Here is a 17,249-nt window from a genome sequence, read left to right as displayed (position 1 = left end):
GCCACCTCTTGTCTTAGTAATATGAGGTGTTCTTGTGACATGGGATGCTGTCTGGGTGGTATTGTTGGAGGAGTGGAAGTGAGCTCCAGGCAATATCCTGACTGAATTATTTGTCTCACCCACCTGTCTGTGGTGATGGAATTCCAGACAGGTAGGAACTGTTGTAACCTCCCCCGACAGGAGTGGAATGGTCTGGGGGGATGGAAGAGAAGTCACTGTTTGGGGGTAGAGGCGTTGCGATTGTTGTTGCCTCTACCTCTGCCCTTATTGTTGTTTCCTCTATACCCTCCCCTATAATATCCCTTACTGGGCGAGGTTTGGTTGGGCGCTTTGTAGGAAGAGGAGGTATTATCAGTTTGGAAACCTTGAGAGGCGCCCCTATATGAGGAGCGACAAAAGAAAGGTCTATGGGCTTGAGTTTGTAAAGCTCCCATGGATTTTGCCTTATCAGTATCTTTTTTCATCTTTTCTAGTGCACTATCGACTGATGGTCCGAAAAGGTGTTGCTGGTCAAATGGTTGGTTTAAGATACTGGCTTGTACTTCTGGTTTGAAACCAGAGATGCGTAGCCATGCATGTCTACGCAGGAGCACCCCTGTATTAATTGCTCTAGAGGCTGTGTCTGCAGTGTCGAGTGCACATCTTATGGAGGTATTTGTAATAATTTAGGCTTCTTGTAGGAGGTCAGAAGCCCTAGTTTTATATTGTTCTGGCAAGTGTTGCATGAGTGACTAACTCATCATAATGAACTCTATCATATCTCGCTAACAAAGCCTGAGTGTTAGCAATCCTCCAGACATTTGCTGCTTGTGCGTTTCCCTGAAGCATCTAAAAGCTTAGACTCTGTCAGGAGGTGGAGCATCCCCTGTTGTCTGCGAGTTAGCTCTTTTCCTCGCATTTGACACTACTAACGAGTCCAATGGCAACTGTCCTTTGACATATGCTGGATCAGTTGGAGCCGTTTTGTATTTTTTTCTAGTCTGGGATTAATTACCCTGGCTCTGACTGGGTCTTTAAATATTAAGGGTGCATGTCTTACCACCCCACTAAGTATTGGTAGTGTGGTTGTGGTCTTATGTGAGGACAGTAGTGGATCCATGAGGAAGTCTTCTTCCACTGGATCTGTGTGCAAGTCCACTCCATGGAAAGTGGCTGCTCTATGAATGAGCTGCGTGTACCCAATAGTATCATCTGGGGGAGATGGTCTAGACGGGTATGACGGGTCTAGACGGGTATGCGTCGTCTTGTGGCAGATCTGGTGAATCTGGCGCATTATAATCTTCCCATGGGTCACTTGATGGCCCAGGATCATCTGGGTCAGTAATGTCGTCCATGTGATGTTCACTTTCTACCTCCTGTGAGTAACTAGCCCCATAATCCTCATCTTGTGGTATCAGACTATGTGTACTAGATGGTGAATGTACAGGAGAAATATGTATAGGTATTTCTTCTTCTGGTGAAGGAATCCTTATTGGGGAAGTTTGAACATGCTTTTTAGAGGAACTGGTGGTGGTCTAGGACAGTCCATTTTCCTCTTTTCAGGCACTGAAGTAATATGTCCAGTCCTTGGATTAATATGAAAGTCTTTTGCCTTGGGTCAGGTTTGAAAAGCTCTTCCGCTGGAAAATCTTTTTTCGGCGTTGATTTATCTTATTTGGAGGAAAAATGTTTAGATTTTTCAATGTCTATTGTCTTCGGAGCCGGTTTTGGTTCTGAAGCCTTATCATCTTGTTTTTTCTTAGGATCCGTGCTCTTTGGATTTAAAGTCTTTGTTACTGGAGTACGTTTGGACCCCTGTACTCTCGGAGCCGAAGTAGGTTTTGGCACCGGCGCATGCTTCGGGTCCACTTCTTTCGGAACCGGGGTGGTCTTCGGTTCGGTAGGCTTGGGAACCTCTTTCGGTGCCGGGCTTGCCTTCGGCTCGACAGCTTTCGGTACCGATGGATGTTTCGGTGCCGGCGTCAATTTTGGCTTCAGGACCTTTTGCTTATTGGGACCGACAGGCTGACTCGAGCCCGAGTCGACTGGAGGCTTTTTTATAATCTTCGCTGCCGAGCCAGAAGGCGGGGCGTCGGAAGGTTTTGGTCAGTGTGCACCTGGACCCGAAGGTGGAGGTGTAACCAAAGCCAGTCCAGGTATGGTGGGGTGAACAGGGTCGACGTCAGTACTCCCGACCTGTTGACCAGCTGGAAGATCGCCATCTTCAGATTGATCCTCTGCTCCAGAAGCTGAACCCTCTGCTTCGGAAGCGATGTCTTCGTGCTGCTGTTCTTCGGCGTCTACTTCAATCAGAGCCCCGTCTATGATGAGGTCTGGTGTCGACGAAGATGACTGCGCCATTACCCTTCAAGCTCGACGGTCCCTGATTGTTTTCTTGGACCTGAACGAAGCGCAGGCCTCACAGTCGCGACTCTCGTGCTCCGGAGATAAGCAGAGATTGCAAACCTCATGAAGGTCGGTGTGAGGGAATTTGTGTCCACACCGAGGGCACTCCTTGAAGGGTGTTCTTTCCATGAGCCAGAGGCCCAATGGCGCAGTTGGGCCCGATGGCCCCAACGAACGCTGGAATCGAGAAGTGAAGCGGCAACCGGAATCAATGTCGACGACCATGCCGATGGTATGATTGATTTATGGATTCGAAAAGAGATCGGTAACAGGACTGAATGATGAACACATCCGAAAAAAACAATCTGAAGGTGGAGTCGATGCACATGTGCACTATGATCCAAGGGAAGAGTCATCCAAATATAAAGACTCTTCCAGGAAAACAACAAAGTGTAATCATCCTGGCCCACCACCAGATGGTGATCTAATGCAATAGTGTGTGGTCAGCAGCCCATATGCCTCGAACACCTATGTACAATAAATAAAAAAAGCTAATCCACAGTCTAGGAATTCTACTTTGCACAATTTTATTTACATAGCACACAGAACCAAGCATTTTCAACCATCACAGTCTTGCTCAAGGTTATTAAGTCCTTTCTCCATTTCCCATTATATTAAAAAATGCCCATTTTAAGTCATTCTGGGTTATGTAGCTCTGTAAAAGCCACCTATTTTATTTCTTTTCGTTTTTCAATTCTTTCTTAAATAAAAGTCTTTAAAACTTAGGTCACTTTCTATTCCTTTCTGCTTCATAAACTTTCCTTTGATCACACATAGCTTTGAATTGCTTACATGGTATGAGGTTAGTATACTTAATTCATTCTTTTGTTTCCTCATGCCAGCATTGTTATTAGAATCCAACAATCCTCAATGTCCAGTACATGTAATTCTGCTTATTGCAGTGGATAAACATTTTTGCCTCTGTTTTTTATACTGCCTTGTTCCAGTTTACTATACTGGACACTCTCTATTTATTTATTTATTTTCACAGTTTCATCAACCTCATGGTGAAGCTTCTCATCCTTTATACCTCAGTGGCTGTTGTATCATGTATGTGCATACGTATCTGTTTGTCCACAGTCACGTTTGTTCCCCATTGCCAACCATTTGATGTATGAATTGTAATTGTTTTTCCCTATTCAATTCCATACTTCAGAGCTGGCATAATGGTTTTAATCTGAATATTCAATGATCTATATCCACTTATATCTCTTCTTAATATTGGCAAGAATCTTCAGAACCTGCCTTCTACAGGATGGCTGTGCTTCACTAAGGGCACGCTAAAGGGGCTTGGTAGGTAGGCCTGCACTGGTGTGGCATTGGACTGTTGACCACTAATTCAGGGGCTGGGTGTTGGATTGGCAGACGGTATGGGGTACCGCGGCCAAAACCAAGAAACTAATTGTAGGGCTGATGCAGCTGGTTGTGGGGATAAACCAAGGAAGCATGCCACTGCCCTGCTCGCCTTGAACCATTTAAGAGTGAAGTCTGCCTTGTCCCCAAACAGGAGAGTCCTGTTGAAAAGCATGTCCATGAGGGGCAACTGGACATAAAAAGCTGGCCCACACCAAGTATGGCAGCGAATGGCAATAATGCCACAATGATCTGTCCAATGCAATCGGTGGAGTCTAAGCCACAAAGAACAGAACAAGGCTACGTCGCAGCCGTCTTTATGGCCTGAGTGAGGACCTGCAGGAGATCGTTGGTGACACCTCGGAGAACTTGAGCCACTGAGTTGCAAAGGGTGTGAGAGAAGAGCACCTCAGCAGGCATTTACTGACTCGAGCTCCCAGCTGCTGGATGAGAAAACCCTCTTCCCAAACGTCTCCACTCATTTCGACTTCCTTTCCTTGGGAGTCATTGGGAATGATGTAGTGGTCTCTCCTTGTCATTGTCTTTATTTGCAATGCTCACGTCATGGTTGTTCCTGAGGTGAGCATTCCACTTCAGAACATAATGTTCTTCGGTTTGAATACTTTGTCAGTTGCGGTCTTATGTTTCAACTGTGCCGGCTGCTGTGCAGTCCCTGTCAACAATAAAGCTTACCTTTGGAAATATTCCACGTTTGGCGTTTGATGTCACTACATTATTGATGGCGACAAGGATGGGATTATCTATCTCACCACAATGTGATCAGAGAATTTCAAGTCTCCCTTCTTGTTTTTTTAACTTGTATCTCTTTCTTTCTCCTCCTCTTTTGTTGTTGTTCTTTTCTTTCCTGACCATGTTTTCTGTTAATTCGTTCAAGAGGGGGGAGGATGATGTAGTGGTCTCTCCTGGTCATAGTCTTTGTTTGGAATGCTCACATCATGGTTGTATCCGAGGTGAGCATTCCACTTCAGAACATTTTGTTCTTGGGTTTGAATACTTTGTCAGTTGCGGTCTTATGCTTCAACTGTGCCGGCTGCTGCGCAGTCCCTGTCAACAATAAAGCTTACCTTTGGAAAGATTCCTCGTTTGGCGTTTGATGTCACTACAAATGTGCTAGGATTAGTCTTGCTTGCAGACACCTGCACCACCAAACCTTCAAATGAGAGTGCTGAGATAGAAATGAAGGGTTGCCAAGAGCAGGGGATGGCGTCCTGCAATCTGGAGGTTGACTGGGAGTGGATTGGGGGGGGGGGGGGCATACCCCAATAAAAGTATCCATAAAGGCCTTGTTAAATGGTAGGAGGGGCTCAGTAGAAGTCTGCCCCGGCTTAAGAACCTCCAGAGAATTCTGGTCTTGACCTCCAAGTTGGAGAGTTGGAGGTCAAAAAGTTGTGACATTCTACACAGACCCATGGGGTAGAAAGCACCCTCTTAAGTGTCAGGGCCGGGGGGTGAGAGGAGACTGCACTCTCGGGATGTATAAAGGTCACTAGCCTCCTGCAGGTCGTCATAGCAATTTTTATATAATTGTTATAGGAATCCATGCTGAACAGGGACTGCAGGGTGTATTAATGTCGTTGTGGAGGCAGCTCAATTGGGGGAAATGGGGCCTCAATGGAAGACGACAGAGAGGGCAATTGAGGCCTCATCTTCCGGAAATCAATTTTGATGCGCTGGGAATCAGTGTGGGCAGTGGAGGTGGAGGAGGTAGTGGAGCCTGAGACAGCCAAAGAGACTACTCTTTGAGGGTCTCAATACAATTTAATTTGATATACTGAAATAATGTTTGTCCTGAAGAAGGCGAAAAATTATCATATTTTCACCGAAACGGCGCGTCACAGTTTGACAGTTTTTCTGACAGTTTTTTTTAATCTTTGTCATTTGCCTTTAATGAAGTGGATAAAGGGAAGAATATGAATATGTTAATGAAATTACTGTTTTGGATGATTATATGAATGTGTATTCAATAAATCTGCACTTTAAGAATTTCAAAACAATTTGTGTTTAGATTAACAGTGTTTTTAAATAAAATAATTAAAATTTGGGCACATTAGTGTTTTTGGAGTAATTATTGTTACACATCACTGCAACTTGTAAACTAATCATTTCTTTCTTCTTTCTGTAACAACGTTAGGAGCTTTGTTTTTGTGAATGTCAAGTACCTATACCACATGATGTGAACTTTAGAAGGTTATAATATCTACTAGTATATCCATCCTGGTTATAGTTTATCTAACTGAAAAGTGATGACTTTGTTTTTGACAGACCCATCCCTTTTCTAAGCATCAGGGTATCTCCCTCATATCTTTGTAAATATGTAGAGTTTCACCTCGCAGTCTTGGATGGCCTTTTGGTTCATCGGCGCACAGTCACTGCAAGCCGTAGAGTCATGGCTCAAACCCAGGCAAATTAAGTGATGATCTGTCACAGATATTGGTTTGCCAAAGTCCTTGAGGGGCTTAAAAACTGTTTAGGGAGGCAACGCACAAGTTACTACTTGTGTAACGATATATCTGTAAGAGACATTAGTTAGTATTAGATTCCTTACCTTAGAATATCCCCAGGCGTCAGACTGGATCCGGAAATTTTTGCGTAGCAGTACCCTTGCGCGTCGGTAGGCGTCGTCTGCGGCTCCGCGTCCGTCGTCGGCACCGTGATGACGTCGTCGGAGTACTTAGACGCCGCCTCCGCGTGCTGACGTCAGTTCTTAGACACAGCTTTTCCGCGCCAGAAACGCAGAGCCATGTTAAAAACCAACACTGGTGCCATTGAAGCTAGGGCCCTGAAAGGGGACAACCCTAACCCTAGATATAGGCTCGCAGAACGGGGAGGATGGGTGGGTCGGTAAGGAATCTAGTACTAACTAATGTCTCTTACAGATATATCATTACACAAGTAGTAACTTGTGCATCTGAAAGAGACACGTTAGTATTAGATTCCTTACCTTAGAATAGATACCCCAGCAATACCAACCCCGGTGGTGGGTCTGCGAACCAATAATCACACCAAAAAGTCCCGGAGGACGGAACGGCCAAAGAAGCCATCCCTCCGGACTTGGCTGTCCAGGCAGTAGTGTCTCGCAAACGTGTGCAACGATGCCCACGTAGCTGCCTGACAGATGTCTTGTAAGGGCACTCCCCTGCCCAGGGCAGTGGTAGTCGCCGTGGCTCGGGTAGAATGAGCCCGCAATCCAGCAGGAGGCTCCTTCCTAGCCAAGGAGTAGCATGCCTGGATACACAGGATGATCCACCGGGAGATGGTCCTCTTGTGCACCGCTTTCCCCTTCTTCGCGCCCACGTAACCAACAAAGAGTTGGTCATCCACCCGGAACTGGCGTGTGCGATCCAAGTAGAATGAGAGCGCACGTTTTGGGTCCAGACGATGGAGCCGCTCTTCCTCTTTAGAGGGATGCGGTGGCGGGAAGAAAGTCGGCAAGGTGATAGACTGCCCGATGTGGAAGGCCGTGACAACCTTGGGCAGGAAAGAAGGTTTGGTACGCAGCACCACTTTGTCCGGATGGACGGAAAGGTGGGGTACAAGAAAGGGCCTGGAGCTCACCACTCTCCTGGCAGAGGTGATGGCAACCAGGAAAGCAGTCTTCAAGGTCAGAAGGCGAAAAGGACAGTTGTGAAGTGGCTCAAAGGGAGAGCACATCAGAAAGGTAAGAACCAGGTTCAAGTCCCACTGAGGCATCACAAACGGAACAGGAGGAAACGTGTGTGTGAGGCCCTTAAGAAATCTATTAACAATAGGGGACTTGAACAAAGACGGTTGATCAGGCAGCCTGAGAAAGGCTGAAAGGGCAGAAAGGTAGCCCTTGATAGTGCCCAGAGTAGAGCCCTGCTGGGCAAGAGAAAGAAGGAAGAGAAGGACTTCAGAAAGAGGGGCATTGAGGGATCCACAGCCTTTGCTGTGCACCATGCCACAAATCTGTTCCACCTGCAGGCGTATACCGACTTTGTGGAGGGACGCCTGGCTGCCAGAATGATGTTATAAACTTCAGGAGGCAAGTCAAATGGCCTCAACTGTCGCCGCTCAATCTCCAAGCATGGGGTGGAGACTGGACAGGTTCGGGTGGAGGACCGTCCCCCGCTGCTGCGACAGAAGGTCCTGCTGAAGAGGCAGACGAACCGGGGGATCGACTGACAGACTGAGTAGCTCTGGATACCAGTACCTTCGCGCCCAGTCCGGAGCCACAAGGATGACTTGGGCCCGGTCGCGCTTGATCTTCTTCAGCACTCTGGGCAGAAGTGGTATAGGCGGAAAGGCGTACAACAGACCGCAACTCCACTCGCGACGAAAAGCGTCTCCGAGCGAGTGCCGCCTTGGAAATTCCAACGCGCAGAACTGATGACATTGCGCGTTCTCTTCGGTGGCGAATAGATCTAACCAAGGCTTTCCCCATCGCTGAAAGAGGCCTTGCGCCACGTCCGAGTTCTGACGCCATTCGTGATCCATCATGCACCGACAACTGAGCTCGTCCGCCCTGGCGTTCAGAGAACCTGCCAGGTGTTGAGCCACCAGGGTCACGCCCTGGCGTTCCAGCCATTGCCAAAGGCGAAGAGCCTCTTGACAAAGGATCCACGACCCAACCCCGCCTTGTTTGTTGCAGTACCACATGGCGGTGGTGTTGTCCGTGAATACCTGCACTACACTACCCGGACAGAGGGGAGGAATGCCTTCAGTGCCAGACGAATCGCCCGGAGCTCCAACTGGTTGATGTGGAGCCGGGTCTCCGCCGGAGACCAGAGGCCTCTGATCTCCGCCTCTCCCAAGTGGCCTCCCCAGCCCTGGAGGGACGCATCCGTCACAACTACGTGCTCCGGTTGGGGAAGGGAGAGGGATCTGCCGCTGACCCAATCGCGGTTCGTAAGCCACCACTGCAGCTGTCTCGCAGTGCCCTCCGAGATCAGGACGTGGTCGGATAGGTTGCCCTGAGGCTGGGCCCACTGAAACTTCAGGGCCCACTGCAGAGCCCGCATCCGCCACCTGGCGTGATGCACCAGTAGGATGCAGGAGGCCATCAGCCCCAGAAGCCGCAGCGTCAACCTGACCGAAACACGGGATAACGGCTGAAAGATGGGAATCAGAGCCTGAATATCCCGGACCCACTGTTCGGGCGGATAAACCCGAAATCGCGCCGAGTCCAGAACCGCTTCGATGAAGAGGAGCTTCTGAGAGGGGCACAGGTGTGACTTCGGCACATTGATGGAGAACCCCAGCTGGTGCAGGAGGTCCGCCGTCGTCTGGAGGTGGCTGACGACTGTCTGGGGCGAGCCCGCCTTCAACAGCCAGTCGTCGAGGTAGGGGAAGACTGAAACCCCTAACCTGCGCAGATGAGCTGCGACCACCGCCATCACCTTTGTGAACACCCGTGGGGCGCTGGTAAGGCCGAAGGGGAGCACGGTAAATTGAAAGTGCTCGTGGCCCACCATGAACCGCAGGTAGTGCCGGTGGGCAGGCAGGACGGGGATATGAAAGTAAGCGTCCTGCAAGTCCAACGCTACCATCCAGTCTCCTGGGTCCAGGGCAGCCAGAACCTGAGCCAGTGTCAGCATTTTGAACTTCTCCTTCCGGAGGAAGCCGTTGACGTTCCTTAGGTCCAAGATAGGGCGTAGGCCCCCTTTGCCCTTCTTGGGTACCAGAAAGTAGTGGGAGTAGCAACCACACCCTACTTCTGGCCCAGGAACGCGCTCAATGGCCCCTTTGGCCAAGAGGGCAGTAACTTCCTCCTGCAGAAGTCGCAAATGATCCCCCGATACACGATGGTTCTGCGGTGGCATGGCTGGAGGAGTCGCCTCGAAGGGGAGGGAGTAGCCCCTTCGGACGATTTGCAGCACCAACCTGTCCGATGTGACAGTGCGCCAGTGGAGGTGGTGATGGCGAACCCTGCCCCCCACTGGCGTCACATGGGCCTGAAAGCACGGACTAGGAGGGTTTAGAGGCGGATGCTGCGGGGAAAGGTGTGGACTGACCTCGCCGCTGCCCCCGACCGCCCGGACGGCAGTTCCCACGGCCGCCACCGCGTTGGGTATTGCCCTGCGGTGTGTGGCTGGCGGCGCGTGTGGGCGCACCCCTACCGTGGCCACGAAAGGAGTGAAAGGCAGCCGATTGCTGGCGCTGGCCCGAGAGGCCCAAGGACTTGGCCGTAGCCCTGGAGTCCTTAAAGCGCTCAAGCGCATGGTCTGCCTTGTCGCCGAAGAGGCGACGCCCATCGAACGGCATGTCCATGAGCGTGCTCTGAACATCTGCCGAGAAGTTGGCGGACCTCAGCCAGGCGTGGCGTCTGACCGCCACCGTCGTTGCCATCGCTCTACCCAGCGAGTCAGTGGTATCCAGCCCACACCGGATGGAATACTTGGCTGCATCCCGGCCCTCCACAAGGGCTTGGCTGAGTTTGGCCCGTACCTCCAACGGACACTCTGGCAGCACTTCCGCGACCTTATCCCACACAGAGTGGGTGTAACGTCCCAAGAGGCAGGCGGTGTTGGAAGACCGCAGTCCTAGACTAAGGGATGAGAAGATCTTCTTCCCATACTGGTCATACCTCTTGGATTCCCGGTCCGGCAGGGCCGACGGGAATGCGGTCCGGGAATTGGAGGCCTGGATGACCAGGCTCTCGGGGGTAGGGTGGGAGGACAGGAAACATGGGTCGCCCGGGGCCGGGCGGTGGCGTCTGGCCACATTCCTATCTACAGGCGAACCCGTAGCGGGCTTGGACCAAGTGCCCAGAAGAACGTCGGTCAAGGCCTCATTAAAGGGCAGCAGAGGCTCGGCCGAGCTTGACTGCGGTTTAAGGACCTCAGTGAGGAGGTTAGTCCTCACGGCCGCGACGGGGAGCTCAAGGCCCAAGGCCTTGGCAGCCCTCATCAGCACCACACTATATGTTGCCCCCTCCTCCGAAGCCACGATAGGAGGGGAGACAAATCCAGTGTCTGGAGAGGTGTCCAGGCCACTGGCCTCCCCAAGGTCTCCTGTCCAGTCCTCATGAGACTGACACTCCCTGGTCAGAGGGTCCTCAGACCCCTCCCAGTCCTCTTCATCACCCATCTCCTGAAATTCAGGGTTTTCAACCAATGGGGCCTGTTCATAAAAGTGAAATTCACCAAACGACGTCTGGAGCGGCGCCCAACGGGGCCGTTCCGACGGCTGAACAGGAACGAAGGTAGGACCGGGGCGACACCTGAGGGTCCGACGCCGGGGAGGTCGTCAGATCCACCGGCGACGATCCCGATCCCGAAGGAGGACCAGCGGCGTCGGGCCCAAGGCGCCGACGGCGTCGGAACAACTGGACCCCTCGGCGCTGGGCCCGAAGGCGCCGGCGGCGTCGGGATAGCGGGGACCTGCGGCGCCGGTGGCGTCGGGCCGAAGCACCCGACGGCGTCGGGGCCGGAGCCGCCGACCCCAGACGGGTCCGCTGGGCCCGGATGCGCCGCGGAGCCCGTCGGAGGAGAGAGTTTCCTCATGGCCATGAGGAAGCGCTCGATCTCCTCCGGCGTCGCGTTCAGCCCAGGGACCGGAGGGTGTGGAGCTGCACGCGGCGCCTGCGACTCCGACGGAGCCGCGTGGGTGGTGTCACCCGAACCCCCGGCCGCTTCGCGCGAGCGTCGGGGGGGAGTCCGAGGAGCGATGACGCCGCTTGGACTTCTTGTGCCTCTTACCGGACGACGACTTCGACCCGGAGGAGTGCGGCCTACTCTCGGAGCTGTGGTGGCTCCGAGCCCGCGACCTGTCCCTCGACCTCCCATGGGATCGGGACCTCTCACGGCGCGGGACCGACTGCCGGAGCTCGAGGCGCCTACGGGATCGCTCCTGCCTGGCCTTCGAGGAGAGGGCCCGGCAGTCCGAGCAGGCCTTGTCGTCGTGGTCGACGCCCAAACAGGACAAACATACGCGGTGAGGATCCGTGACCGACATCAGACGGTCGCAATCGTCACAGCGCTTGAAGCCGGGCATCCCTACGGCACCGTTCGGAGTCGAGAGACTTAGAAAAGCAATCAAAAAGAATCAAAAAAGTTAGTCAGAAATGACTAGGGTTACTGCTTTTTCCAGATCTGCACTTGCTGGCGCTGAAAAAAGAAGAACTGACGTCAGCACGCGGAGGCGGCGTCTAAGTACTCCGACGACGTCATCACGGCGCCCACGACGGACGCGGAGCCGCAGACAACGCCTACCGACGCGCAAGGGTACTGCTACGCAAAAATTTCCGGATCCAGTCTGATGCCTGGGGATATTCTAAGGTAAGGAATCTAATACTAACGTGTCTCTTTCAGATATGTCCTTTCTAAACTCTAAAATATTTTTGGGAGCAAGCCAAGGGTCTCTAAGAGACAAGAGGTAGATCAAATCCACGTCTGGTGAAGAAGAAAGAAAGGAACTGATGTAAGCGAACAGAAGTTGCACCTACATAGGATCTGCATGTCATTTCTGGAGCGGAACACATCATTGCAGAGCCGCACGGCGCAATCTATCGTTATACAGAGGTACTGCTGAAAAGTGGCTGCATTCAGTCTGACGCGTGGTAAATATTTACAAGCTGAGGAATTTGCAGCCAAAAGTCTCCATAAGAAGCATTACATAACAGAGCATTACATAACAGTGAATTTATATTTACCTCCTCTTTCATTTATTTCAGTCTTTCACCCATTTCGCAATACTGTTTTTATTCAATTCATGTTCTTACCACTCACTGCAGCATGTTGTTTCAGATAATCCCTTCTCACATTTATATTCTTCACTAGGCATTGCCTGGCATGAGCTCTTCGTTCCTTCACTGGGTCTTTTGCACACAGTGCACATATGGCCATGTATTCCAGTGGTAGCCGTAGTCTCGAAAGGCCTTTGTGAAGTTTCTGAGCAAATATTTGTCTTACTTGGTAACACTCATCCTATTAAAGAAAGGACCAATATCAATGAGTATGGGTTACATAGATAGTAGATTTAATTAATCAATGGTGCATGAAGTAATGTGTCTTGCTCAATTAAATTCTAAATTTTCATTTAGCATTCAGTTCAGCTGCTTTTAAAGAAACTATTTGTGTAAATGCCAAAAATAAGTACAAAATATAACATTCAAAGAAATACAAAACAATAAATCTCTGTGTGTATGAATTAAACTAAAATAAAACCAAAGCTTGCATTTTAAGAATAAACCAGAGAGCTTCAACATTACCAAGAGACAGTTAGCATCAACCCCGTCACTTTAATCAGACGGAAGAGGGGATTATATCGCATAGTGGTTCAATTCATAAACAAAAAATTACATTCAAACTGGAAATCAGTAACATGGGGAAAAGATCCTCCAAATGCTGTGAGTAAATACACCTTCACATACTCCATTTTGAGCATATCTCAAATCTTTAAGTTTTATTTCTGTCACACTGGTGCTCACTTTAACAGTTCATTCTTAGCTGACCTTATGTTGCACGAACCACATCCCAAAAACAAACAAAAGAAATCAAGTATTTGCAATGCAATAGGTCTTGCATTTACACAAGTTTAAGCTATTGGCATTGTAAATGACAATGCCTTTTATTTAGGTTTTAAAAACAAAAACAAAAATAAAAGGCATTGTTATTTGCAATGTCAATAGCTCAATCTCACGTAAATGCGAGACCCATTGCATTGCAAATGCTTGTTTTAGGAGGATAAGCGGGAACGGAACTGAGTAGGCATGCGTCCAAGTGCCCCTGTCCAGCACGTGCCAGCTGAGGGGGAATGACTCTAGTCCTGACAGCCCATTATATATTGTGGTCGCCTAGTTTTATTTTTAAAGAATGAAGTTAGTAGTGTATTTTCAGCATGTTTTTGGGAGCAACCAGTTTTGTCCGACGCGGGAACTGGAGCAAAGGGAGATAAAAAGCTACAAGATGTAGAAAGCGGTCAGTTGGTTTTTGAATTCCGTGCCTCTTGCACAACGGAGGAAATTTAGAATCGAGGGGTTATCCATCTTCCTGTGCAAAATTTTCCTCTGAGTAAAGCGGTTGTACCAGAAGCTCTCAGTTCTTTTATCAGCTGCAGGTCGGGAACTGTCTTGGCACGGACCCTTATCTGTGACGTCCCCTAAAGTTGTACCTATAACATAAGGGTTGCCCCCACGCCCAAAAGAATGAAGGTCAGGTGACAGGATGGATTCAACCTGGGTTCATCGCAATGAACAGGGCCTTGCGCATTTCTTACCAGCGTTATGTGCTATTTCACATCAGACCCCAGAGGAGACACTGCTGAGCTAACTCTCTACTCACATAGTTTGTAACAAGAAAAGTGGCACAAATGCCAATCTCATTTGTAATGTAGCACTAGTGTGTCAAAACAAAATCACTAGTATGCATGCTGGTGATATGCTGAAAACATGCGGATTGTTAAAAAATAAATTGGAAAAGAGAACATCAAGTGCCTAAGGAAATTAAAGACGGCCCGTCATGTTTGAGAAGTTGACATAGGTGATAATACGGAAAAATTGTGCTCGCATCATAAACGTCGTGTTGCAGCGTAAGTGTACACAAAGATACATCTACGTGACACGCTATAAAAAATAAAGTGAGTCACTAATCAAGTGCACCTCTGAAGTTTGTACATGAAGAGGTAGAAAAAAGTGCATTAGCAATGTTGTCCAAGTGCTCGAAAAAAGCATGAAGGCTAGATGGCCGAAGTGTTTATTATTAAGTAAACATACTTACTGGAATTCACATGCACTTGCTCATGTTATCGTGAGATGGTCCGCGAAATAAGGTAAAATACAAAATTAGACGGAATACTTAGAAAAGGCTTAACAGCCTTACGACTACACGTGTCGGTGGATGTACTGTGACCAACGCTTACCCTAAACAAGCATTGGCATAGCCAATAGGTCTCGCCTTTGGGACCTTATAAGTGATTAGCCAGAGTTATTGGCTTTGCCAATGTCTGTAAGCTATGCAGCATGTTGAAAATTTGCCAAGTAGGAACTCCGCTGCCTAGGCAGCAACGGCTCAAAGCGGGGGTGATTCAGGCTATGAAGGGTGCATTCCAGGCTCCACAGCAGAGCTTTGTCTAGTAAGGGTTGTGCTTTTAAACACAACAAAACTCCTGGCTAGGCCAACATTGAACCTCACCAATGTCAAAAGAGAGTAGGTTCCTAGCTAGGAATAGTTTCTGCCAGTGAGCTGCAGCAGTGTAACTTCTGCAAAAACCTAGCCACACAAATTAAGCACAGTCCTGACTAAGAAGGATCCCCTCACGCTGCTCAAAATGAGCACATTGGTGGCTAATGTTCTATTTTAGCAGCCGACTATTTTTCAGGAAGAATTTTTTTTAACTGCCCAGGACAGGTACTTTTGAGGTACCAAAAGAAGTGGTGCTCCGAGCTACCAAGTAATATTCCTAACTGCCCAATGCCCACAGGCAAAAACCCAGGTGGCCATGAGATAGGGTGACCGAAACTATGAGTCATTCCAACAACATAGAAGTAGGACTACAATTTGTACGACCCAGGATTGAAGAATGACTTAACTGATGGCATTGATCAATATTGAAAGCACAGATATTGTGGCACTAAAGGAAATTAAATGCTAAGTTGAAACATAGTATTATCTGTGTTAAGTAAATTGAAGTCTGTTTGGGACTGCTACGTAATTCTGCTCTAAAACACATTGGGACGTGGCTCCCTCTTTGTCCCGTCGACCTTCTCTAAAAACGAATTTTCTACTAAATGTAAAACATTTTTTTAAATGACAGACCAGATGTTGAAAAAACTGTAGTTAGGAGCAAATTGAGGGCACTTGGTCACCCTACCATGAAGGGGGGAGGGGGGTTTCTAGCCTCCAAAATTGCGCACACCCTTGCCAGAAATGCCTCAGTGTTCACGGGCAGACAAGTAGGGTTCCTTCCAGTCACACTCGTGAATAATGTGGCTTCGCTTTACTCCACGGCAACTTCAACTGGAAACTGGGGAGGAAGCACAAGTTTTTGGTTCCGGATTTGATTACAAAACCATGAACTGCACACAAGGCATTTCAATTAAACAAGTTCTTCCTAATGCATGTTTTAATAAGGAGTAAATGTGACCTACATTTCACGTGTTGCCTCGGAGAGCGCACACACGGCAGTTCATCAAATGCGCACTTTTAAAATCCAGAATTGCTAATTGCATTCTGACAGGAAGACTTCTGGCAAGATAGCACGCCAGACAAACTGGCAGAAATTAAATGAGTTCCATGGAAAATAATACTCTACCAAAGGCAAAGGTGCATACAAAAAGTAAAGATTGCGAGTAAAATACTACAGCCTAAGTAGTGCTGTGATCTCAAAAATTCCTGGAGCTTCCTACCCCACTTGACATCTTACGAGTAAACAAAGATATTCTTATATGGAGCACTTTCACTCAAACATGGGTTCTTGGTTATAAGAAAAACAGAGGGCTCATCTCCATGTGAAAGAATCTTCAAGGAAGAACAGAATAAAGAACAACCAGGTTCTTCACGTTTTGTAAAGAAGGGAATATTACAAATGCTGTGCAAGGAGGTAGGCAGCGTGTTCTTGATCGCAACAGTGCCACTTTTGACTTAAAACCGGGGACAAGCATTGGTTAAAATATTTCAATGCTCCAAACAAGCAAACAAATCCCCCCGGCCCTCACTTACCTACCTCCGGCCGCTGGAACACGCTGTGACTCACACCGCAAGTCGGCCTGGAGCGCGCCTCGGCAGAGACGCGGGAGGACAGGAGCGTGACGCGCGTGAACGTGCACATTGACGTTCCCGCGCGTTCACGGACCTGAGTCGGCTCGTTCACAGGTCTGGAGCTGCTCGTTCACAGCTCTCACTCCCTTGGCAGGGAGGAAGGTGACTGTAGAACTCGCTGGCGGGAGCGCGTCGCGCTCCAACGCCAGGCGAGCCCTAAAAATGGATGAAGTTAGTGTGATCCATTCAGCTTCGTTAATAAAGAGTGGCTGTGAACTGAACGTGAAACCAACATTTATTTATTTAAAGAGTTTTATATAGCACTGGCTAAACCCAGGTATCAGAACGCTTTACATAAGGTCAGCAAAGTGACAACAAAAATCACAATTAAGCAATACATCAAATAAATGAGACACATTAATGTGAGATAAAGAGAGACTGTAGAGAGGGCAGAGGGAGACAGGGAGAAGGGGAGAAACTGTGCCCAAGGTCCGGCTGGGCAGGTGATGGTCAGGGGATGAGCCGAGTCCGATCTCCTCATTAGCTGAACAGAGCAGCTCCACGGGGCGTCGGACATAATGCTCGGAGTCCACTGTCAGGACAGAGGTCATGTGTAAACAGGGATTGTCAGAGTAGGGGGAGGGGGATGGTGGGGGGGAGCCATAGACCGAAGAAATTGTAGAGATCCTCTTGAGGTCAGGCATAGTTCTGGAGGGGTTGAGAAAGTAAAATTTAAGCAAGGAGGTAGAAGTCATCATTGTCAGCCATGTTGGGGTCATTCATCCTGGGACCCTTTTCCTGATCGAGAGTATGCCGAGTACCATTAAGCTTTGT

The 17,249-nt window shown here is 49.0% G+C and overlaps 1 protein-coding gene across 2 annotated transcripts in view; it reads right to left on the bottom strand.

Moving 5' to 3' along the window:
• Window positions 1-17,249, bottom strand: part of PDS5B (PDS5 cohesin associated factor B) — a 772,752-nt gene that overhangs the window by 248,350 nt on the left and 507,153 nt on the right. For both annotated transcript variants that reach the window (XM_078657163.1, XM_078657161.1), the window contains exon 25: window positions 12,440-12,644. In XM_078657163.1, the coding sequence (XP_078513289.1) occupies window positions 12,440-12,644 (205 nt within the window). The remainder of the gene's footprint in view (window positions 1-12,439; window positions 12,645-17,249) is intronic.

The sequence above is a fragment of the Lissotriton helveticus genome, chromosome 8, assembly GCF_964261635.1.
Source record: "Lissotriton helveticus chromosome 8, aLisHel1.1, whole genome shotgun sequence".
Classification (NCBI taxonomy): domain Eukaryota; kingdom Metazoa; phylum Chordata; class Amphibia; order Caudata; family Salamandridae; genus Lissotriton; species Lissotriton helveticus.
The sequence above is the reverse complement of the archived record's forward strand: the minus strand, read 5'-3'. Positions and strand labels throughout refer to the sequence as shown.